Source organism: Ochlerotatus camptorhynchus, unplaced genomic scaffold, assembly GCF_037179485.1.
Source record: "Ochlerotatus camptorhynchus isolate MF236.1 unplaced genomic scaffold, CSIRO-AGI_Acam_v1.1 ptg000064l, whole genome shotgun sequence".
Taxonomy (NCBI): Eukaryota; Metazoa; Arthropoda; class Insecta; order Diptera; family Culicidae; genus Ochlerotatus; species Ochlerotatus camptorhynchus.
Genome location: NW_027040554.1, coordinates 367,194 through 392,500, shown reverse-complemented (window position 1 = coordinate 392,500; position 25,307 = coordinate 367,194). Strand labels below are relative to the sequence as shown.

At 38.5% G+C, this 25,307-nt stretch overlaps 1 protein-coding gene across 2 annotated transcripts in view; it reads left to right on the top strand.

The window, feature by feature from the left end:
* LOC135697029 (uncharacterized) overlaps nucleotides 1-19,113 on the top strand; it is a 26,629-nt gene extending 7,516 nt beyond the window's left edge. Inside the window, exons 2-4 of one of the 2 annotated variants that reach the window (XM_065216599.1) lie at nucleotides 17,027-17,541; nucleotides 17,613-18,282; nucleotides 18,401-19,113. In XM_065216599.1, coding sequence (XP_065072671.1) covers nucleotides 17,398-17,541; nucleotides 17,613-18,282; nucleotides 18,401-18,651 — 1,065 coding nt within the window. In that variant the 5' untranslated portion in view covers nucleotides 17,027-17,397 and the 3' untranslated portion in view covers nucleotides 18,652-19,113. Of the gene's footprint in view, nucleotides 1-17,026; nucleotides 17,551-17,612; nucleotides 18,283-18,400 lie in introns of both variants that reach the window. The other variant, XM_065216598.1, reaches the window with a different exon arrangement.
* The last annotated feature ends 6,194 nt before the right edge of the window (nucleotides 19,114-25,307 follow it).

Below are 25,307 nucleotides of genomic sequence, written 5' to 3'. Positions count from 1 at the left end.
CATTCCTGACAACCACGACACTCATCTGTGCTCGTTTTTAAGCAGTTACTGCTTTGCTTGCTTATGTGAGTGAGTCCAACAGCTTCTGTTTAATGTTGCCTGCTTTAATAAGAGAGAGAAGGATTAGTATTTTCCATTTAATTCCACTACTTTATTTGCTTATCCTTGACAGATACGCGTATTTCGTCTACAATGTGCAGACTTCTTCAGTGTCTTGTACTAATACTCGACTGAAGAAAAACATCGCATTTACCGAATATATATTAAGAAAAAGAATGTAAACAACTTGCCTAGCCTCAAATAATTGAAAATTTTCTCATGTAATCTTCAAAAACATTTCTTAGTCCGAGAATACAGATGTTATTCCGTGGATCTCATTGCTTTATATACAAAAAATATGCTCAATCTATCAACATGGCCTAGTACCATAGAGGTAACTCTAAGACCAGAAGGTCCCGAAAAAACGTGCTCAACTTTTTGGCTCAGCTCTGGTACTATCTTTGGTCCCAAGCTAATCGATGCACCCCTCGAAACATAGGAAAATCTACTAACCCCTCATTTTATCTGTCAAACTTTTATAGCGAATCAAAACAAACATTGTGTAGTACTAGAATTTCGACTAGAATGGGATACGTTAATCGTTTGCTTGGGACCAATAGGCTAGTCAAGTAGTGAGCCAATTTAAAATCGTTAGTTTCGTATTGATTGTTGCTAGTACTGTTCGAAAAATTTACATATAACTTTCAAATTTCGATACATTTATCATCATTTGAAATTTCGTTCTTCGTAAAATTATCTAAATTTTGAAGCTTTTTTGTTTGTTATTATTCTGGAAATTTACCATATTTAGCTGTTTATATGATACCAGAAAAAATATGTTGAGCAACCAGGATACAGTGACCATCCTGCATACATACAAAACCGTTTCAATAGATATTCCACTATTCACTAACTGAAATAGATACCGAACATCGAGTCTATCCAGTAGAATGATGCATAATTTCAAGACCAACAATTGAAATGGCGGTCACTCCATTTTGTAAACAAACCTTGTAAGGCCATTTTCTCGCGAACCAAAACCTTCGTTCGCAAACCTAAACCACAATAGGGTAGAGGAGAATTTCCCCTACCTGTTCATTATGTTGGTTTGCCTTTGCGGACTTCGGTTCGCGAGAAAATGGCCTTACAAGGTTTGTTTACAAAATGGAGTTAACGCCATTTCAATTGTTGGTCTTGATTCAAAAAAAATCGCTCCACCATGCACAAACGCTGCCAAATCATCGAGATGAACTCATTTAGTTAAAAACTGACTGTGCACCAATCATTTGAAGTTTATATGGAAATTACTATGGGAAAATGATTTTTTATTAATACTAGAAAGTAACTTCCTTGGGAATAAAAAAAAATCAAGTTTTTTTTTTTTTATTTATTCAAGGGAAATGGATGTAATGTCGGCCAAAATGCCCCTAATTTGGGCCCATACATTAATTCAACAATCGACTAAATTTTCAATAGCAACCAAAAATAACCATTAGTACCGTCCCAATGACGCGTTCATCTAGATACATTTGATAAATAGTAGATGGGCCCAATCTTAAAACCATAGGCCAACATTAGAGCCATTTCCCCTAGTCCCCTTTTAGCTCGATACACTTATTCCAACGATCTTCCAACTTCATGATCCCGTGCAAAAAGTAATTTTCCGGAACGTCTGCAAAATACTCCTCCGCGGCGTCTATGATTTCCTCACGTGAGCTGATCTTTTTATTGATGATCCATCTTTTGAGGTTCGGGAAGAGATAATAGTCTGAGGGAGCCATATTGGGCGAATACGATGGATGCGGAAGCAATTGGAGCCGTAAGTCATTGATTTTAGCCGTGGTTGCGATGCAGTTGTGCGCCGGCGCATTGTCTTGCAAAAAAAAAAAAAAATCGCTTCATGTGAGGCCGTTTTGCAGCGATTTCGGCCTTCAATCACTTCAATAATCCACAGTAATACTCGCTGTTTATGGTTTTTCCTTTTTCGAGGTAGTCCACGAAGAGTATGCCATGACAATCCCAGAAAACCGACGCCATAACCTTTCCGACCAATCGAGCCTTCCTCGGCCACTTCGGAGCACTTGGGCCGACTTCAGTCCATTGCCGGGCACTCATTCTGTTCTCTGGGGTGTAATAGTGGATCCAGGTTTCATCAACAGTTACCAATCGACGCCAGAAGTCCGCCCGATTCCGCATCAGTAAGTCCAAACACTCTTTCGAAGTGCTCTCGCGGTCGTGTTTTTGGCCAGGAGTGAGCTTGCGCGGCACCCAGCGGCAGGATAACTTTTTCATATGCAGAATCTCGGCCAAAATATGGCGTGTGCGTTCAGTACTAATCTTTGCGGTATCTGCTAGCTCGCGCACCTTCACTTTCCGGTCAGCCAACACCATTTCATGTATTTTTTTTGACATTGTCCTCTGTAACCGCATCGGAGGGCCTGCCGCTGCGGACTTGATCGGTAATGGAGCTGCGGCCACCACGAAAATCTCGAAACCAATATTTGACGGTGTAATCTGACGGAGCATTAGCCCCATAATATTTATCCAACTTTTCTTTTGTTTCCTTCGCCGTTTTGCCTCTAAAAAAATAATGGTTTATGAGAGAACGAAAATCGTTTTTATCCATACTCAACATGATGCCAAACACGTCAACACCAATCAGCTGTCAAAACAAAACTAAAGACAGTATCGCACTGAAATTTGGCACGTCTGCCTAAATATGAACGGGCTACAAGCAACCGGTGGTAACTAACGATTTTAAATTGGTTCACTAGTTGACTAGCCTATTGGTCCCAAGCAAATCTATTAACGTACTCCATTCTAGTCAAAATTCTAGTACTACACTATGTTTGTTTTAATTCGCTATGGAAGTTTGACAGATAAAATGAAGGGTTCGTGGATTTTCCTATGTTTCGAGGGGTGCATCGATTAGCTTGGGACCGAAGATGAGCACGTTTCTTCGGGACTTTCTGGTCTTAGAGTTACCTCTATCCTACAAGGCACCATAACCTTTTTTGCAGTAGCAGCGCATTATGGCGGTCAAGGAGGTTACTTTTCACCCCACCTAGTACAGGGTGGCCAGCAAACCGGGAAAAAACCCGGGAATTCGGCGAGAGAACCGGGAAAAATAAATTAACCACACCATAGGAACAAAGTTTTACACCAGAATTTCAGAATAAACCATTAAAACAGTGAAGTAATGAAATTGGGTTGTTAGCGGAATGCTAAATAAAACAGCAAAAAAAGGGTTATCTTCCATTTAATTCCCACTAAAGAACTATTCAAAATCTAACCCCCTTAATATTGCAAATTGATTTTTGTCGTTTCAATTTCAGATGTAAAATATTGAAGATGCTGGACTTGGAAAACAAATATTTGTAAAATCCGAAACTGAATTATTCTTCTCCGGGGTTTTAATTTTTCGTTGTTCTAATGATATGAATTTCAGAACTAACTTGGAATTCTGCTCTAAATTATCTTGAAATTGTTCTGAAAACCAGAAAACAATCCGCGTAATAATTACCGTTGAATTCTTTTTGGATTTTCCTTTTTGGAACCCCTTCTAAGAATTTAATTGAAATCCTTCTTAGAATTCCCTTGAGCCTATTCGGAGACTTTGATTCCTTTGAAAATCTTTTCAAAAATTTATTTTAACTCTATTCAAAATAGCAGAAATCTTTCGAAATTTTATTTAGAAACTCCTTAAAGAATTTCTTTATAATTATCAGCAAATTTTTTGTAATCAATTTTGTTTGAGTTCTGTGATGAATCTTTCGCACTAGGGTTGAAATTATTGCCAAAACACTCTCAGAACTCTGTTTCTTGTTGAATTCTGATCATAATTCTCTTGAAATTCTTCTTAAACATCATCTGTCATTTTCCTTACGATCCCCATACAAATCTTCTCAGAATAACGTAGGAATTTTCTGCAAAGTTTTGTTTTTCACAACTCCTATTTAAATCTTCTAAAATTACCTAACAATTTAATATAGAACATGCATTCTTCTCCACAGAAATCCCTCCAAATTTATCTAACAATTTCTAAGGATTTCATGTCAGAATAATTCTGGAATTCTGCTCAGGACTTCTTCTTCGAAAACTGTGTCAATATTTGTTTGAAATCAACACTTTGAATTCTTTTAAATTTAACTAAAAAAATTCAGGGTTTGTCAGCTATAAGTTGTTCTTTAATTTTTTATAACTCTTAAAATGCTTCCATGTCTCAGAGCGTGACAATTATGAATCCACAACTCATAAGTATGATATATTTTTTTTTTCAAATCTGTGATCTTATTTCGAAATCTCACGTTTTAATTATTTTCTCTCCAAATCTTGCATCACAAAGATTGTTATTAATCACAAATTTTGAGAAAAAAAAGTTTTATTTTCAGACTCTACTAGGGCTTTAAGCCCCAGAATCTTGCGAATCTTCTTAAATCATTTTTTTAATCCTTTCAGCACGTTCTTAAAAATGCGTTCAATTTCGCTTCAAAATGCAAATTCACTGGCCACCCTGCTACTATCTTTCTAACAGTTCATCATATTTATCTGAAAATATATATATAATTGTGTGGTAAATTTAAAAGGGCAGGACAGATCAGACCGCCCGTTTGAAAGTTCGAATCGCTCGTTTGACAATTCGAATTGTGGACAAACGAAATGCTCCTATGGCATGTCGGTTCGTCGGTGTTGATAGTTCCGCTAGAGTACGGCAGTGTGAAAATTTGAATAGGAGTTGAAAATCAGCGAAGGGCCATCAATACGGACAGTAGTAGTCAAACGCATACTTCTTTACCTAAATCGAGGAGATTTGAAGCATTTCTTCAAATCTACAGGCAAAAAAGCGGTGGGTGCAACTCAGTGGGTAACGCGTTCTTCGGGGGATAGCTGTATCAGCAAGTCAAACGCGTACTCTTTTGCCTGTGTATTTGAAGAAAAACTTCAAGTCCCCTCATCTCATCCATGAATGTATGAGTTAGGTAAAGAAGTGTGCGTTTGACTACCATTGTCGCACTGGGGCGGTACGTGCTATCAACTCAGCCTACTGATCATTCTTGTATGAAATTGGTTCCAAACGTAAACAAAACCACCTTCCCCCCTTGCTGGCCCTTCGCTCAAATTCAACTTCTATTCCATTTTCACACTGCCGTACTCTAGCGGCGAGATTATTTTATGACAGGTGGGCAGGAGCTTACGGTCTCCCAGTGTTGGTGAGTTCTTTGCCGTTAATGTTCACGGAAAGTTCACTATTTTGCCATACAGAAATTCAAAACAAAAATTTTATGGACGGATTTGAACAGTTTTTGACCTGTTTCATACGACCTGAAGGTGTATGCTGGTCACAAATGCCGTGCCAAACTGATTTCCTACGCAATTAATCAACATTTGATGTGAATTTCGCTAATAAACACGAGGAGCATTTCAAGAGCAAATTTTCATTACGTCGATTGTAACAAAGGTAAACAAAGTCGAGCTATCAGCACAGACAAACAGACATAACTCATAGTATATTTCTCACTGTAAAACATCGTCGCTAAAACATTACCGCCATCTGTTGAGTACACTGTGGTGGGTAGTACGCTGAACAGATGGCGGTAGTGTGTAAACGTCAAACGCAAGGGAATTGACTACGCGCGCCACAGGTGGCGGTACTACCAACTACGATACTTTTAAATTGACCGTTAAATGCTTGTACGATGATCAACTTGCGAGTGTTATGTCTGTTTGTCTGTGCTATCAGTGTCAATCGATTCTCCTGCTATTACACTATATACTGTCCGAATATAGGATCAAATTCCATTTTTAAATTTATTTACCATTTTTGCTTTTTGACGTAATCGCCTTCCGATCAAAATAGTTTTCGATGTTACTTAAGTCACCCAATTTCTATGGAGATGCCGTTTGACTTAAGTAACAGCGCTGAGAAACCCGTGAAAAGTGTTCGTTCGTCGTTTCGCTTTCTCATTATTAAAGTGAATAAATCGAACTGTTTGTTGCTAAGATGATTTCGGTGGTCCTAAGGAGACGTAAGGAGACGTAATTGATAATTCTCCCGAATATCCTGATAAATACACTTTAACTTAAGTAACAATAGGGGCCACCAAACGACGTATAATAACTTTTGACTCAAAAACCAGTATTTCTTAGCATGAAAGCTAGCGATTTGCATTTGTATGATTAAAACCCGGCTAAATATGTTAAACATTGCTATCACTATGAGATTATATGTGTTTAATTGAAAATAGGAATAACTTTTCGGTCATCAAAACAAAACTTTATTTTTCTCGGATCGGTGCGAATGTTACTTACGACATAATGAAAATTTGCTCTTGATTTGTTATAGCAAAACTTGCCATAACAAAATGGGCATAATTCATTTTAGTAAACAAACTAACACTTCTTCCTACTGTGTCACCTTTATATTACCCGCCTAGCTCTAGCGAAACTATCTACTCAAGGTGATTACATATAGGTGTTCTAATGTGTCAAATTCATGATTCAGCCATGTTGGATTTTTGTATGGGACAGCGACCGAGTTTGTTTTCAATTTGCTCTAAAACCACACTTTCCCCCCCCCCCCCGCGACCTCCTCGCCTATATAGTGACAAAGCTGTATCACCATTTATATACCCACCATGTATCTACCTATCCTCTTCAGAACTTTCTCTACACTGAAAAAAGTTTTCATATAGTTTCTATTGGGAACGCACCTGATATTTTTCCTATAACAAAATTAGTGATTTTTATCTGAAATTCACATAACATTCACATGATCACATGAATTTTAGTGATAAATCACATAAACTTCATTGGACACATAAGGTTCATGCGATTTCGTGGTGCGATTCCCAATTATGAGATCACATGAAAGTTATTTATATTTTAAGATGATATTTCCCGGATTCAACCGGAACATGGCTTGTGTGATTAGCAACACTGAACCCATGCATCTAGTCTAGTTAGAAACTAGCGTCTGTTGTATGATAGGTTTGGGCTCAACATAAACAAGTTTTCTTGTCTGGTCTCGTAAATTATACATTTATAAACACAACATTCGTTTATTATGTAGCAACTGGAGCAAAACCTTTGAAATCTATAAATCACTTGCCAGTCGGTTCTATCAAATGAATGTAATCAGGCGTAATCATTGAGCAAACATAGCTGGGGTTGGCTTAACTTTATATTTCGCAAAGCTGTTTTGCGAGTGTTATGACGTCATCATCATCCTCTCTCGCAATGGTTATATTTTTTTTAAATATTTTCCCTCTATCAACTGTAGAAAATACAGTAATGACCCGATTTTGTCAGCTTCTCCTCGCATCAGACTTTTATCTTTCAATAATTTTACATATCCGTAATTTCACATTTTTCTCACTCATGGATGTTTAAGGTATATCAGGGTGTCGACTACCTGGAAAAACCTGGAAAGTCAGGGAATGTCAGGGAATTCTAATTATGATCTGGAAAGTCAGGGAATGTCAGGGAATTTTAGTGTAGGTCAGGGAAAAAAATTATGTTGATCACATTGCAAAAAATCATGTGTGGAACTCATAAAAACAATCTTTGAAATTTTATCAGTGCATGACGTCAATGTTTTTGGGAAGATCCCGGGTATCAGATCTACTCGCTGCGTTTATGGACGCCCTTGCCGGTATCTCTTCGAACAAGTTGCTGCAAGTGTCCATGGATGGGCCCAATGTGAATTGAAGCTAGAGATACAAAAAGGTGGCGAGAAGCTGATAGATCTGGGAAGCTGTGAGCTGTTTATTTTGCATAATGCATTCATTTATTTATTTATTTATTTATTTTGTCGTCAATCAGATGTAGACCATTTTTTACAAGTTACAAGTCATGTGTTAAATTTACGAATAGAATTAAAGTACTGCTTTAATCTGGTTTTTGTCATTATAAAATCAATAGCTTCACTATGTTTATTGTAAGCAGTCATATTTTGATTTAGTGGACCAAATTTGGCATAATTTGTGCGATCGTTATTTGTAGTAAATATATTTCGAGTTCGCAGTTGCCGAGAAGGTTTGTAAAAATTAAGCTTTGATAACAGTTCTACTGAGTCAATTCGATGCGATACTATATCGTTCACAAACGAAACCATTGCAAATTCACGACGCGCTTTCAATGTTTGAATGTTGATGAGCATGCAGCGTGCTTCATAAGATGGAAGAGGAAATCTTGTCCAACCTAATTTACGAAGAGCAAATAGTAAGAATTGCTTTTGCACTGATTCTAATAGTTCCTCATGCGTGAATGAAAAAGGTGACCAAACTATGCTGCAATATTCAAGTATTGATCTTACATATGAAATGTACAGTGATTTTATTGTATACGGGTCATGAAAATTGTAACTGAATCGTTTGATAAAGCCAAGCATATTAGGTATTTGCTTTGTTGATAACTGTATTATAATGATCAGTGAATGCTAGTTTTGAATCAATTATAACTCCTAAATCCCTAACTCGTTCACAATTTTCTACTGCCTGATTTCCTAATACAATTGTATTTTCTGGTTTGTTTCTTTTTCTACTAATAGCTGGTAGAGCGCTACTTCGTCGTAATCGCCCATTTCCGTTCTATCGATCAGAAAAGATCAATAATAGCAATGATTTCACCGTGCACAAATCAATAATAGATTTGTTCCGATGCGTTAGTTCATTAGCTACAACATAAATCCTGTTAGAGCGCATTGTATGAATATTTACGCTCATTGTTCTCAAAACAAAAGAAGCGCTCCTAGCGAATCCCCTTTTTCTACGTTTATCCGTAGGACGAAGAAAATCTAATGGCGTTTCAATGCGTTTGGACGGAATTGAAACTCGTAGGACGAATTTAGAATCAAGAAGCAGTGTTATATTTTAAGCAATATCTCAATAATTTGTGACTCTTTTTTTATCAAATCCAATGGTACGTATAGAAAGGTGAATAAATTTAAAAGTCATCTTTGACAGAAATATTACATTTTTTGTTTAAACTCGTTCAGAAAAGAGAGGTAAAGCGCGGGTTGTGCTTAGTAGGACGGAAATTAGATCGAAAACCCTATTGATTTACATTTTTGAACGTTTAGTTGCAGGAGGCTTTTGTTACACCAAACATAGAATAAGTTTATTTCAATCTGGTACCTATGTCTGTATATCTTCTTTATTTCTTATTTCTAGAAAGAGTTTCATGTCAGTTGCTAAAAATTCTCTTTTTTTAAGGCCAAGTCACTAAAGTCACTTTTTCTTGTAATAAGTAACTATTTTCAACTTTTTTAGCGTAAATTTATTTCAAGATTAATTATTCTTTACGTTGTGACGTTTAATCGTCTTTCTCTATGTATGAATGTCTATTCATTTTTCTGGATAAAATTACCTCAGTTTTCCAAGTAAGTATGTCCAAAGTCCAAAAATATTCAATGTCTTGAAGTTTCGTATTCCATGTACAAATTTAAGCTTCGAGAACATCAAGACAAATCAGAGAATCAAAGGGTCGTTCAAATAATTTCAAGGAAATATTAGAAACCTTAAAAAAGTTTCGAGAAGCTCAGTGAATTTCCGAAAACCTCAGCAAAGCTCCGAGAGAATTTTATGAGCATCCGGAAAACGTGATAATATTTTAAGGGTGTCATATCATGGAGATTTCAAGAACTTCAAAAATGTGAAAATTTAGCTTAGTTGGTTAGAAGACATAAACGAAGTTCCATTAATAAAAAAAAGAGAGAACTTTTAGCAAGCAGTGATATATTCTAGAAATTCCAGAGAACTAAATTTAGATATTTCTAGATAGTTTAATGATATTCAGCGAAGTTCCGAGTACTTCGAGGATGATCAGATAGCTTCAGAATAATCCCATTAACTTAAGCAAATTTGCAGCAACTTACAAGGAGTTCCGTGGAATTATAGGGTATTCCAAGAATTCTATGATTGATCCTAAAATGTCAGAAGCGTCAGGGAATTATGAATATGTATCAGAAAATTTGCTGGATTATTAAACAAATTTAGAGAACTTCAGGTAAGCATAGATAAGTTCAGGGAAAAGCGAGTGTTAATAATGGTTATAATACTTAAGGAACATTGTCAAAACTTCAAGACAAATTAATTAATTTCAGTAAAGTTGCGGGTTCTTAAAAAATACTGATAAATTCAGGGTAGTCTAGAGAACTTTAAAGAAATTCAGTAATCGTTTAGGCACCAAGAAAGTCTAGACTATTGAAGAAGTTTTAAATTAATGTTGATAATTTAAGGGAAGTATTATGAACTTCAGAAAAATCTTGAGAACTTCAGTGAAAATCATAGAAATATATTAATTATTTCGTTCTAATTCCATGAAAATTTCGGGAGCACAAAAGTTCCATAAATTTAGAAAAATTTCGGAAACATTACAGAAAGACAATGGTCTTCAAAAACCAAAAAAAATAATTATTTTTTTAAATTTATTTCTTACTGAAGATTAATCCACTGTGAATCTTAAAGTTCAAAGTGTGAATAAAAATATCGAGAAAAAATAAATGGTTGTATTTTAAAATTCATCATTTTCTTTAAATTTCCTTAGTAAGATTTTTTTTGTTTTTAAATTCTTTGAGACTTTCAGGTATTTTAGGGAAACAAAATTTCCTGAAGATTCCCGGTTTTCCAGATTTTTTTAAATTAATAGATACCGTGACTAATACCGTGGGTTTGGCTATAAAGTTTCTATTGAATATGTCGCTTTAGTGTTAGGTCTTAGGTCACTTTTTAGTCACTATTTTTACAACTTTAAGTTACTATTTGGTCACTTATTTATTCAACATGGTCACTAAAATCACTATTTCTGACAGCAGTGATCGCTACCAGCCCTACAGAGGGCAAAATTACTCCGCAAATACGAAAATTTATTCAAGGCGTCCAGAAAGACAAAATCGAATGAACGTCAGCTTCCTACCAAGATGTTAAAAACGGTTTGAATGACTCGCTGCTGATGGCAAATAGTAAGTTCAGATTACAGATGTATAACATGTTATAGCACTATCTTGATGGTGGTTTCTGTGTTGCAATTATTTGACAACCGTTATAACATGTTATAACTCTGTAGTAGTCTGAACGTGGTATTAAGCTAGCTTTCTTCAAATCAGTTGGTGTCGAAGTTAAGCCATTTCAATGCGAATTTCAGACGGACAACCCTATGGTGTCTTTTTTGTGCAACGCGATGTCTCAAATGGTTAGAGGCATTATGGAAAGGTTTATTAATATTGATTATCTGAACAATATTGCACAGGTAAATGCACATTTGATCAATAAGATCGCAAAAAGGAACAACTGGACGTTTTTTGGCACAGGTTATTGGTCGGCGTATTTAGAACTATTGTTGGTTGTGAAAATGATTTGCTGCTTATCGCATGACAACGCCAATGCAGAGAGAGGTTTTTCGGTAAATGCAGAATATCTTTGTGAAGACATGAGGACTTTCCTATCTAGGTCCATGCGCAATGACAGCGGAACGGCAGTGGCAGCGGAAAAGCCCGATCTGAGTAAGCCTATTTGTCGGATTGAAAACTAGTTAGAAATAAATCGACTGCGGTTAGGCATCTTGATGTCATTTGTGACAATTGTCAAACTTTCCGTTTCCGTTCCGCTTCCGCCCACATTGCGTTTGGGCCTTCAGTCGTAGCGCAACGTTAGATCTATGATGGTGTTACTCATACATCATACTCATGCAAATTTTGAATAAACTTATTCAGCGAGTTCGAAAAATCTCATTCGCTTTCCATGTAGACAAGGATCGTCGTATGAAAGAAGCTCTCGATTCCGAAAACTCAAGATGCTCAAAAAGAAGCCGAGAGTTTGCAGGAGAAAATTGTTCTGCTCAAATGATAAACATTTTTAAAAGTAATCTGAAAATGAAAATAAACACAAATTCAACTTGCAATTTCTCGTTGTAATGTGAACTCACCGAGAGAATAAAATGTTAATGATAATTAAACTTAAATTATTTTGCCATGTCTGTGGTTGTCATATGGAGTTCCAGAGAGTACGAAACTGACTAATGCATGAGCAGTGCATCCTCAGGTTCGGTTGCCAAAGCAAGAATAATCACTGCTCTACTATTTTACAATAATTTATATGTTAAGAGAAAGGATCGTCTACGGGTTGATTTTTATTTGGCTGTGAAATTATGAACACAAATTGAGAGCTTGGTGACATTGATTAAATATTCATATTATTACTTAGTAATTAATAGTGAGCCTAGTTGTGAGCAGTAGTTATTCATTATTATATTGTAATATGTATTTATAGCCCTAGGCATATTCACATCCTTCGTAGATAGTCGGTCATATGTTTTGTAAAAATTTTATTAGTATCAAGTTCTGTTGTACGTGCCATGAGTATGCTATTCTTGATATCTTCGAAAGCTTACCCTGCTGCTCATTTTAAACTAATCTTAATTTACACTACGGTATAATAAAGCACATCACGTTGTAGCTTCTTAGGTTAAAATAACGAAGTTTTGATGACTGGAATATTTCTTAAAACCGACTGGAAAGTCAGGGAAAGTCAGGGAATTTTATTTTCGACTTTGAGTCGACACCCTGTATATGTACTTTGGTGCGATAAGACCACTGAAAAAGCGCGTGGATTACGTAGATCATTGAAAAATATTTTCAAACAGGGAGTTTACAAAATCACTGTAATGAATCAGTGTAATTTAATGAGTTTAAATCAATGTCTTGGAATTACCGTGTGCCAAATGAAACATGCGAAAGAAAAGAAAGAAATCTCGCGTCACTTTTCAAATAGACCAATGTAACATATCCACCATTTTGAAATCAAATCAAAGTTGGAGTTCGACAGATTATTATTTTAACTGTTTAGAAACAATACATTTTGCAATACTATTTTTAATGTAGTCAGTGAATAATAACGTTGAAAATTCAGTAGAAACGGTAAAATCACAATTTTGATTTGAATTTCAAGCTACAATATAGCAAAAATCACATAGGACGTTTTGACTAGTCAAGTTGTACATCGGACATGTTACATTGGACGATTTTTCTCAATGGCATAATCAATTAGTGTTACATTGAAAGATTTGTTCTACATGATACTAGATTCCCTTTCACAGATGTCATAGTAGAGTACCTAACTTTAGATTAGCCCCGCCTTTAGCAAATGAGCACCAATCATGTTTGGCAGTCCGAATGACTGAAGTAACAAACATGTACCCATCATTTCAAACTGTACATTGGACATTTTTTTTACCTATGATTATCTTAAATAAATGAAAGTAAATTTGGATGGATGTTTTTGCATCACATACAATGATAGAAGAGCAATCCCTCCCCTTGGCTAGTTTTTGCACCTTGCTGTTGGTGGGCGGGCTTAATTTCATGCTTTTTAGTGGAGTGTTGGAGACGGTAGGTTTATGGCCGGCGTTGCTGGCTCATGCCGCGATAGAATGGCGCCATGGGCAGGCAATGGGGATTACTAAGCTTCCCCTCTCTGATAAACCACTGCATGAGAGAACCAAGGATCTAGTCTAGCAGTGATAGTATCACACTTGTTACTCCTTTGATTGAGAGCCGCGTCGTAGTACGCTTACGTATAGGCACTGACGTTGGGTGCGATACTGGCGGGTTTTGCCGCAAATCACTCTTATTTTTTTTACGCAGATAGATTTATTTGGGTTTGCAAGGGAATTATACTATTGAAATATTTCAGAAAGTGCCCAACAGTGCTCCTTCTACTTGCGTGACAAGCTTTCATTGTTGTTTTCATTGAGGTATTACTCAGGGAACAATGTTAAACACCATTTTTGTACATGGTTTTGTAACTAAGGGGCCTCCCTTAGCTCAGTCGGTAAAGACGCAGCTACAAAGCAAGATCATGCTGGAGGTGGCTGCGTTCAATTCCCGGTCCGGTCTAGGAATTTTTCGGATAAGAAAATTTCTCGACTTCCCTGGGCATAGAAGTATGATTGGACTTGCCACACAATTATACCAATGCAAAAATGGTACAGGCATCGAAAGCTCTCAATTAATAACTGTGGAAGTGCATCTAGAACACTAAGTTGAGAGCACGCAATAAGCTAATATGCGATGTGCAATAAGCTTGAAATGCGAAGAAGAAGAAGAAGAAGAAGATTGTAACTAATCTTATATGTGCTTCATTTTGATTTGAGATAAGTGTTTCAACTATGACTCGGGATTTCCACTGTGGTGTGCTTCTATTGTGACTTACCCATATGTATTTTTTTGGTGCCACATAGTGGAAATGTGAGATTTACCCTATACAATTTAAAATTAGCTTGGAAACTAACTTCAAAGTGAAGCATTTTAGTCACTTGAAGGTGTCCTCTGGGACGAACAAAGATATAATTAATATATGTCAAAGCCAGAAGTACTTGAAATTTTTGCTTAAAAGCATGGGTTATGATTGTGTAGGTAGATTAGAGATTTCAGTATTTATTAAATAATCAACAAATGAACTTCAATTAGAGAATTCAGAAAGTTAATTAACATAAGAGATAGGACGCGGGGGGTCCGCTTAGGGAGGCAACTAGCATTTAGAGTTGTATAATAAATCTTTCTATTTAGTATATTTGTTAATTACAGGCAATGTCAATAGCAGTCATATCTTCAATCAGGCGCTTACAAATAAGTGAAGTTTTAGGAAAGGTGTGTTAAATATGTTGATAGGTTTGAAATAAGAATTAGAATTGTTGTGCTTTAGTTTTCGGTAAGGTATGATGTGTCAACTAAACCCTTTTGAGCAAATTTCCAAAAATCAAATTGATTGAGTGATATATTGAAAGACATTGCGTTGCGTTAGAAAACAGTATTCTTCTCTAACGAAAATTGACAAGTCATACATCTAACATAGTAGTAGTAGCAGTGTCGCATAATCAAATCACAATTTCTGCCAATAGTGCTGGCAGGGCTGAATACGGATCAAAACTAACATAACTCCTAACACTAAAACGATCCCGGAACTAACACTCATCCATTGCACTTTTAGTTATATATTAGTTTTATTTTCCAACTTATGTATCTATGCTTCTTTATATTGTTTGGATCAAGTACAACTAATACTAATCTACCTTTATGTATGCTTTAATCCCTTTTAACCCATTATCTTGGCGAATCATATGGAGCTGGAACTCAAAGAAATAATGTGATTTCAATGGACTAAGGAGAAGGACTAGAATTACTTCGAACAGGATATCAAACAAATTCAGGACCAATCCAAATGAGACCATACACCAACAAGGCATCGCACTATGGGCAAAAATGGGTCCAAAATTACCCAAAATTCAATATCTCAACAGCACGCCTGAATTCCGGCCATGAAAAACAACTTTTCCGAAGGGAAATTGTCCGAGGAATCGATTGCACGTGGTCCCATAGACCGGAGAGCCTTGTAGGTATGTGTTTTGGACCATTTTATCCCATTTTCACCTACTTTTTGGAGGAAATGTTTTTTCACAGCTCTATTTTTCGTAAAACATAAGCACTTTATGCATGGTTTAAGAATACTATGTCTTTAAACAACAGTTCATGAGATATCCCATCGTCTCACTCTGAACCTACATTTAAAGTTATTTTGTTATCATATGGTTACTTGGGTACTCACATAAAATGTTTTGCAAGCACCACAAGTTCAGCCAATGAGATATACATACAGGAGTGGCACATGATAGTGTTTGTTTGTGTTTGAGAACAATACTACGAAACATTTTCGGAGATGAAAAGTGGTGACGACACAAGAACCAACTCTCCGAACAAAAATCGTGATTGTGACGTCGCAACTTTATTGTCTCCGGTGCCTGAAGCTTCGGATGCACGGGACCACACTACCACCCATAAAGTTTACCCCGCTTACTAATACATTCGTAAGAGGCACTGCCTAACCTATAGGTAAAGCACATAGGGGCTGTTCATAAACTACGTAGACAGTTTTTTGGGATTCTTGACCCCCCCCCTCCCCCTGCGTAGACAATTGTCCATACAAAAAAATTAAAATTTGTATGGGCCGTGGATAATTGTCAACCCCCCCCCCCCCTAAACTGTCTACGTAGTTTATGAACAGCCCCATAGAAGTTCAGCAACGCCCAACTATAGACAGCTCAATGTTCATCCCATTAACTCTTTGAATCAGCGAACACCAACATGTTTATATGCTGGGAAACAACCAGGAATGTATAGAGATAAAGCTCAAAAATACAGTTTTAGCTGATAGTATTTTATAAACATCAAGCTAACCCATATTGGACCCTGCCAACTCACGGCACCTGCACGATAATGTGGGCCATCAGAAAGGTTCATCGGTTACGAAGTGAAGTACTTCTCAAACTGAAGCGATACATTTATCAATGTTTCAACTTTATCCTAATGTAAACTTAATATTATCACCCATATGCCCGACCGTACCCGAAACTCATCCATCACACAAAGTCAAATAAAAAGCTTTTTGTATGGTAAACACGCCCGAACATAATCGAGAATATAAGCATACATCTTCACTATCGAAACTACGGGTAATCATCGAAAGTATCAGCACTTTTGAGCAAACTGCAATCACTTTCTCATACTTGAAATGTGCCTCGACCTACCAGGCACAACGATGCTCACTGATCAAAACGCAGGAAGGGCGATCAGGTTTCGATTTGGAACCATTTGAACGCTATTTTGCAGCAATTGCAAAATTGTCTTCATCCTTATGGATATACTACCGCCATTGCTTCTTTCTGATGTGACAAGCAATTTAACTGTCTTTTCGAACTTTTTGACAAAAACGACTAAAGGACCGACATGCGAAACGGCAGTATGCATAATGATTGCTTGGTTTCCTGCCATAGATTCACCTAACACATCCGTAGGTACTTTTCCATTGGTAATACAATTTGAAAATCCATTCGTTATTACTCATAAACCAACACTGCTTCATGGGCCCACCCAGGTTTCTTACACAACAAGCGCTAATAAACAATAACACATTCTCATGTTTCCTTATCTTTCCAGATATTAGTCACCTTTGATCGTAGCTTGTACGCAACCGATCTGGCGGTTGTGCTGCTTTAGTGTGATCAAAGGTCCAACCGTGATAAGCCACCACAAAAGAAGAAACTACATTCCTCACTACTCGCAGAACACAAAACAACTCTTCTGCTCCACAGGATTAGTCGAACTGAAAGGAAGGATTTGACCACTTCTCTTACAAAACGAACGAAACTAAAGAAAAACGGGAACCACTAGGAAGTAACGATTCGCAGAAAATATAGGAACACTTAGGAAGGATACGAGTAACACTACTTACTATTAAGCAAGCAAGCATTACACGACCGGCAAAGTTTCTTAATCTCAGCTTTATCTAGAAAATAAGTCAAACAGCCATGAGAACAAAACATTTCCTACTGCTACTGTTCGCCGTGATTGGAACCAGCTTGCTGTTCATACTGTTCGGGCCAGCCGGGCAGCAAAATGATTCGATTAAGAACATTGTCTCGCAGACGCACGAACAGCTGCGGAATTTGCAGGTAAGCCATGTAGGTTGTCAAACTCGAACATCGAAATAGATTCTCCCTTTAAACTTTTTAACGCCTTGCAGAACAACTTGAGAGATGCCAATGAACAACACCCGGAGATGGATCCGAAGTACCTGGCTCAGCTGGGCTTCACTCACTCCCTGTACAATGGAACGCGTTCCAATTTTTCCGTCGTGACGTATACCCAATCCGGCGAGGTGGCATCTACGATCCTGTACGCACAAAACATTGCCACCAAACTACCCAATAATCAGCTGCTGATCTACGATCTGGGTTTATCCGAGAGTGACCTGCACACGCTGCAGGCATTTTGCAACAGTTCTCGTTGCATCGTAATAACCTATGATCTGAGCTCGCTGCCGTCGTACGTTACGGATGAAAACATGCACGCCTTTCGGCCGATTATCATCCACGATGCGCTTGCTCGGGCGCGAAGCATCCTGTTCACCGAGAACAGTGTCCGACTGCGGGGCAGTGGCAAGGAAGTCACAGACATACGGGTCAAGACTGAGAATAGCAGCGGGGTAATGGGTTGGACCACCCAGCAAGCGGTAACCAGTCGCACACATCCGAAAATGTTCGACTATTTTGACACCGACTCGGACAACTTCCAGTTCCTGCCGATGGTTTCGCTGGATTTCGTCTTCTTTGTCAGCACTCCGACGGTGAACGATAAGATAATGCTACCCTGGGTGAGGTGCATGCTAACGCCCGAATGTCTACATCCTATCGGTGGGTATAAGATTTATAGAGAGGTTTCGCACAGTTGTTATCTTCTGCAAGGGTCATAAATAACGGCACAGTTCAAATAATGAGTAATTCTCACAACGATTACATCCGTTTCTCACAGGTGCTCAATCGGCCGGGTGCAAGTACAACAAAAAACCCCAGTATCGCTACTCGGGCTGTCACGGCTACGACACGTCTGCCTTCAACATCATCCTGGGACTGACGTTCGGCTTCGACGAAGACAAATACTCCACTCACGAGGACTTCAGCGGGCTGTACTACGTGGAGAGTCTCGAGCAAGCCACCAAAATCCTCGAGAACCGACGGAAAAACATAAGCGACACATCGGAACATCCATTCACGGAGGAGTAGACGCCCGTTTTATGGGAACAGCTTAACCCGTATCTCTGCTGTCGCACAATGCTGCTGCGCTGCTACATGCACATACGGTTTAAAGCAAACGCGTAGTAGTCAAACAAGGCATATCGCGCCATCACCATCTACTTTGTAAGTAAGTAGACTTAAAAGTGTAACGTAGAGATTTTACTTGGCGTTAATTCCGCTGCTGCAACTGCTTGTTGTATCCCGGCTCGAATATTTATGGACATGGTAAGTTTGCATTAAAAGATACGCGGGGGAGAGCATCTCACGAAAACTGGCCTCGTGTGTGTTGGGAGGACGTTGGGAGGAGATTAAACCTAACTTTAGCGAATTGCACTGGAATGCAATGATTTGCCTACCTTAGCGAGTGAGTGTGTGAGAGTACACGGATGGGTTTCCGTTTATTTTGTTTTATTATTGCAGCAGAAGCTATAGAGATGTGAGTTGGATTGGTAAGGCTAAGTACCAATCAGATTCCGGCAAATGCGAACGAGATAATCATATAGCACCTCGGTTGATCGTTCTTTTTTTTTTTTTTTTTGGGTTTCTGTGTAAATAAACACTTACACGGAAGGTACTTTGTTTATAATTTCGTGTCCAGAAAATACCTATTACGTTTCTGTTCCGTCGCGTTGAAAGTCTGATTGTTTTATTATCGTTGTTTTTGAATATGCGCTGGTACGCGCTGGTTGTAAACTGTCTTCTGGTAGGCCCACACGGGCATTTTGAAAATAAGTGTTGAGTTCTGTAATGTACCGGCTGTGAAGCATATGAAGGGATCTGAAAAAAAATCTACTGGTACAAGGGACTTCAGGAGGAATCTGGTGGATTTCCTTGAAAAAAAACAGGAACATATTGGGAACGAGCCGACTTAAAAGCACTTTTATCAGGCAAAGTGAAAATCGAGAAATGTCACCTTTCCATACGTTGGATTTGATAAAGAGTCACAAATTGTTGAGATATTGTTTAAAATCTAATACTGCTTATTGATTCTAAATTCGTTCTACGAGTTTCAATTCCGTCCTAATGCATTGAAACGCCATTAGATTTTCTTCGTCCTACGGATAAACGGAGAAAAAGGGGATTCGCTAGGAGCGCTTCTTTTGTTTTGAGAACAATGAGCGTAAATGTTCATACAATGCGCTCTAATAGGATTTATGTTGTAGCTAATGAACTAACGCATAGGAACAAACCTATTATTGTTTTTTGCACGGTGAAATCATTGATATTATTGATCTTTTCTGATCGATAGAACGGAAATAGGCGATTACGACGAAGTAGTGCTCTACCCTATTAAATGCAAAATGAAACGATTTTTCCCATGCTTGCTGGAGAGTGCCTTCATCCTTTGGATACCGGGATGTCCAAGATATAGTTGGTTCAAGCACTGCTTTTGGTACTGCGATGGACTCACGGGTCGTTCTCCGAACAGGATACAACCACCGACAAACCGACATGAATGACCATAGCAAAAACAATAAAATTTCTGACCAAAGCACACTTCTGACATCTCGCTCCGTGTTCGCGAGAAATATTTAGCTATTTATTATTGGTTCGTGTCTGATCAATTCTGGAGGCATTATTTTTTATCTAGATCAAAAATTTGGATGGTTTTAACAGTTCGGATCACTGCAGATTTAAATCGGCCGTTTACGATTTTCGGGCATAAGTCAGAACTAAGTGTCATGTTGGTTTGTCGGTGATACAACCATCAACTAGACTGAGCGGCTTTTGCCTGGCTTGAGTGTCGGCTACAAGAGTTGTGTTTGTGGCCACCCTCTGAAATTGAAAGGAAAAGTGTTGACTGAATGAATACTGGCGAGCATTCTTCCTCTGGCTTCGCGTACTGGTCGATGGCACGTGATAGGACATCAGCATTACCGAGCTTTCTGGTCGTGACGTACTCAATCTCGAAGTCATATAGCAGCAGAGTTATAAGTATCTTGGATCCGAAGCAGTTCGTAGGTAGACCGAAGCACTTTGTTAAATTTTCAAATATAATAGTCAGACCTTCGCGATCTCCTGACTGGAATTCTGTCCCGCCTTGGTGAGTGCTCTTGAAGCATGCTGGACCACTTTCACAGAGCTGTCTGGAATTGGTTTATCGTTGTTGCTCCGAGACCACTGGATAAATATCATAAATAAACATCAGCATACACAATAATCTTCAGTTTTGGATTGTAGTGGGTGAGAAGCAGATCAGAAGAAAGGATTCGCTTGAAGCTGTCGATTGCTTACTGACACTCCTTGTGCTGGCGCCGGTGATGTAGTGATTAGCGTGACTGCATTCTCACCCCAATGGGTCTGGGTTCAATCCCAGCCGAAGTCGGAGGGATTTTTCTGAGGCATAAAAATCTCTGGTCACGTCTTCCTTCGGAAGGGAAGTAAAGCCGTTGGTCCCGGCTCATGTGTGTTGAATTATAGTCGCTATATTCATAGTCTGGTGGATAGAGCCTCGGGAACCAATTGAGCTGTCAAATAGCGGAACCAATCGAGCAAATCACGACCAGCAACAGAAAAGAGCACATCAGCTATTGCGAACAAAACTTCGAAAACCGTTTTCTCGTGATTCAAGGCTCGCCTACGCAAACTAACACTATCTTTGGGTTGGGGAAAGATTCCCCTATCCGATGATGCCGATAATTTGGGATCGATTGTCGAGGAAAGAATAATCAACGTTTTGTTTATGAAAGTTGATAGGACCTTTTCAATTGTTGGTCTACAATATATTGACTTGGTTCCGCTTTTTGATAGATTGAAATTCTATCCGCCAGACTATGAATATAGCGACTATAGTGTTGAATGTGTGCAATACCCTACGCAGGTGTGGAAGCTGCCTTCCTGCACATTCAGTTGCCGTCAATGGATGGCAATCGATGTCCGTCAGTGATTGGCCATGGGGAACCTATCCCTGTCCACCACATATAGATGCACCATAGCTCACACAATTTTGACATTTTTTGATAATCTGACACTTTTGGACAGCGGTAAAACCACAAACGAAGTGACAGACGACTAACTGGCGAAGAAATCCATTTAAATAATGTGGTTCACTGTAATAGAATTTTCTTGGAAGCTTGTGCCATCATCCACCAGATGGGTTAGTTTTTTTGTTTTAATTTGAACAAAGTTGAACAATGATTCTTTGACAGTGTGCAAAGAGTGCGTATCATTTTGTTATTTTTTTATGCATTTCAGTTTTGAGTAGAGTGAAAGAGAAAGAACCAAAACATTCTAGTACATTTGGTGAAAATGCTAGTTCAATCTAGTAGTAGTGTTGCCATGTGGTACAATCCAGTAGTAGTGGTGTTGCCATGTGGTACACTGAAAAATTGCAATAGCAGGTTAGTCACCAAAGTTTTCGAGCCGCTCCGTCTGTCCCTTCGTTTGTGGGTAAAACCATAGAGGTAACTCTAATACTAGAAGGTCCCGAAGAAACGTGCTCAACTTTTTGGCTCAGCTCTGGTACTCTCTTCGGTCCCAAGCTAATCGATTCACCTCCACTAACCCCTCATTTTATCTGTCAAACTTTCATAGCGAATCAAAACAAACATTGTGTAGTACTAGAATTTTAACTAGAATGGGGTACGTTAATTGTTTGCTTGGTAACAATAGGCTAGTCAAGTAGTGAGCCAATTTAAAATCGTTAGTTTCGTATTGATTGTTGGTAAAACTGACGGAGGTACGACAGAACAAAACAGCTTACTCTTTCAAACTTGCATCGCAGTGCTGAATGCTAGAAAGAGCAGCCTGTTGCAGTCATCCTCACCCACTATATTCATCACATTGATGTGAGCTCCGCCGAAATTCCTGATTGTTGCCCCCGTGTTATTGACACTAGATTGCGGAACAGAGACCGACGTTAAATAAAGGAAAGAAGAAGAAGAAGATACTCCTTGTACAACTCGAACTTTGCTTCTGGCATGAGTCGGCTGCCAGCCGGATAACGCAAGATCCGCATATTCATCTTAAACTTCTCATCACTGTAGAACCACTTACTGGTTTTGATTATTCTCCTGATCGTTTTAGCAACCGACTACGACGTCGTTCATAAAGCTGGAAGTTCCCTTGATGTTTCCATTTGCCATTTCGAAGATACTAATATTAATAGTAATTACCAATATCTTTTCAACCAGACGCACTATGGAGGAATCAAACGCTTCGAAATCGACCATTCTAGCACAACGTTTGCATTCTATACACACTCCATTGCACTTCAGCCAGCCCAGTGTCAGGCGCGTTGGCAACATGTTATACTATGACAGCGGGCCCAGCACAGCAAAATAAACGATTTAAGCCCGGAACATGCTGCCTACTGTCAAACGCTGCTGTTGGTATAGGCCTTGTCACTGGGCTGACTACAGCTCTTCTTTTTTCTTCTTTTGCTTTATTATAGAGACTTTCAGCCCTGGTTCGTCTCTTTGAAGGGAATGGACTCCTGAGGGGGTTCCTGAAAAAAAAAAAACATAGTGTTTGTTACAGAGTTTAAGGATATCAGAGTTCTATGACGACTGTTGTTGGAGTAAGAGAAGTGAACGAAGTTGTGATTAATTTCCAAGAGAGCCAATGTCCGTAGCCTGCGGAGTTGTCGTCGTCGTTCTTCCGTTTGTCATTTAGAGAGCTGGTGTAGGCTAGAAACACAGCAATAAGAGACCAGCGGAGAAAAAAAACATGAATTTGGCCACAAGATTAACATCAAAGCAATCCTGGCATCACTTGCATTTGTAACTGCTTGCTAGTGACTTCGTCCGTGCACAGACGAGCGAGTTCATGAGTGATTGTTAAACGATTTTAATACTCCTCCCTAATTGAAGCAAACCATTTGTAAACATTGCAGATTGGAACAGCTTTTGACAGTTCGATTGGAATCATAACAGTGTATCCGCTGGTCTATTATTCCAGTGTTTCTAGTGTAGGCCAAGTGCCGTCGTTCGTCCGTTGTCGTGACCAGAGGAGACACTGTTATGATTCCAATCGAACTGTCAAAAGCGGTTCCAATCTGCAATGTTTACAAATCAGGGGAAACATGTCAGAAGGGTCTAACTCGAAATGTAAACAATGACTTGTATCGTCGGTCTCTTACGAATGACTCCATACCCACTCAAACTAACTAAATCATCTGACAGAGAAATGTTTGTTCTATGAGCTAGTGTAATCAGATTCCGTGGGTGTGTGGTCATTCTAGAGAAATCGACGTTCAAAGTCATTGTTTACGTTTCGAGTTATACCCTGAAATGGTTTGATTAAATTAGGGAGGAATATTAAAATCGTTTAACAATCACTCATGATCTTGTTGCCAAATTCATGTTTCTTTTCTCCGCTGGTCTCTTATTCCAGTGTTTCTAGGTTCTACGTAGATTGGTAATAGCCGGTGTCTTTAAGGAAGTCGAAGTGGTCTTTCCTTGTCAGGGTCGTTGAATAATGCGTCTCTGATACTGGAACCGATACCGTATTGGTCTAGGAAGTTTTGATATGTAGGACAATTTATTATGAGATACTCAACTGACATTTTGATTAAGCACCCCACACATTGTTTGTGGAATCCATCACGGGATCCGAGATCGTGTGAAAATCTGGTGTAGCCGCAGCATAATCGGGAGTGTAGTAAATTATGAGAGCCGGTTCTAAACAAGACATTGCATCAAAAGCGGGACCTTCAGGTGGTCCACGAATCGTGCCGCTTTGAGGTGCTGGGAAACTCTTCGGCGGTACTACCAAACGCGATAACGGATTCCATCTGCTGAACTTTGAGACAGATTTTTTGGCTCTCAAAAACTCGTCCTCAGCAACTAACGAGTTTCACATTTGCTGGCAGCAGGAATTGGGCTGTTTAATTTCGAAAATAAAAACATACCGGTTTTTATACAACATCTGAAAGAGCTTCGTTTTCTGAGCACAACGATATTTTTATCGATTCCCATAGACATTCATCTCGATTTTAATATTTAATTGTTGACACTGAATCTTTAAGCTGACAACTCGCTCCCATACTAAATCCCACGGACCCCGTAACGGGGGTAGATCACCTTTTCGTGGTACGTTACGGCATGTAAGATCTACCATCGATTCCTAGTCCTGACTACTTCAAACTAGGGGAACATTATTTTTCAGTAATCAAAGGAACACATTTTAGTACTTTTTTTGCCTTGTTGATAGTGACAAGCCTCGGCTTTGCCCTCAGTGGATCTTGAAACAAGGAAAAAAATGATTCAGTTAGTCTGCATCTATGTGATTCCTAATCGTTCGTTCCTAAAATTCGTTGTTCCCTAGTTTGAAGTGATAAGACTAAGATTCTGATGCATGGTCAGTATGGATGTCATTACTTAAATTTGTTACTTATAAATCAAATTTGACTGACAAAGGGGTGCGCCTTTGGAGGGTGTTTCAACACTCCGAAGGGTATAAATAGCGGGACCTTTCAATTAGAATCGATTTCTTGCGATGAAGGCAAGAATGACAACTGTATCAAAACCGAATACTTCATCATTTCTCAATAGTGATAAAGTCATACGACATGCACTAAAGGGTGATACGGTCAAAATTTGGTCAAGGGAAAACGCGTGTAAGTCGGTGAAATCGTTTATTTAAAAAATCAAATTAAATTTCTTTTTCAAGTTCAATTAGTATAAATTTCAGGAAAAATATTC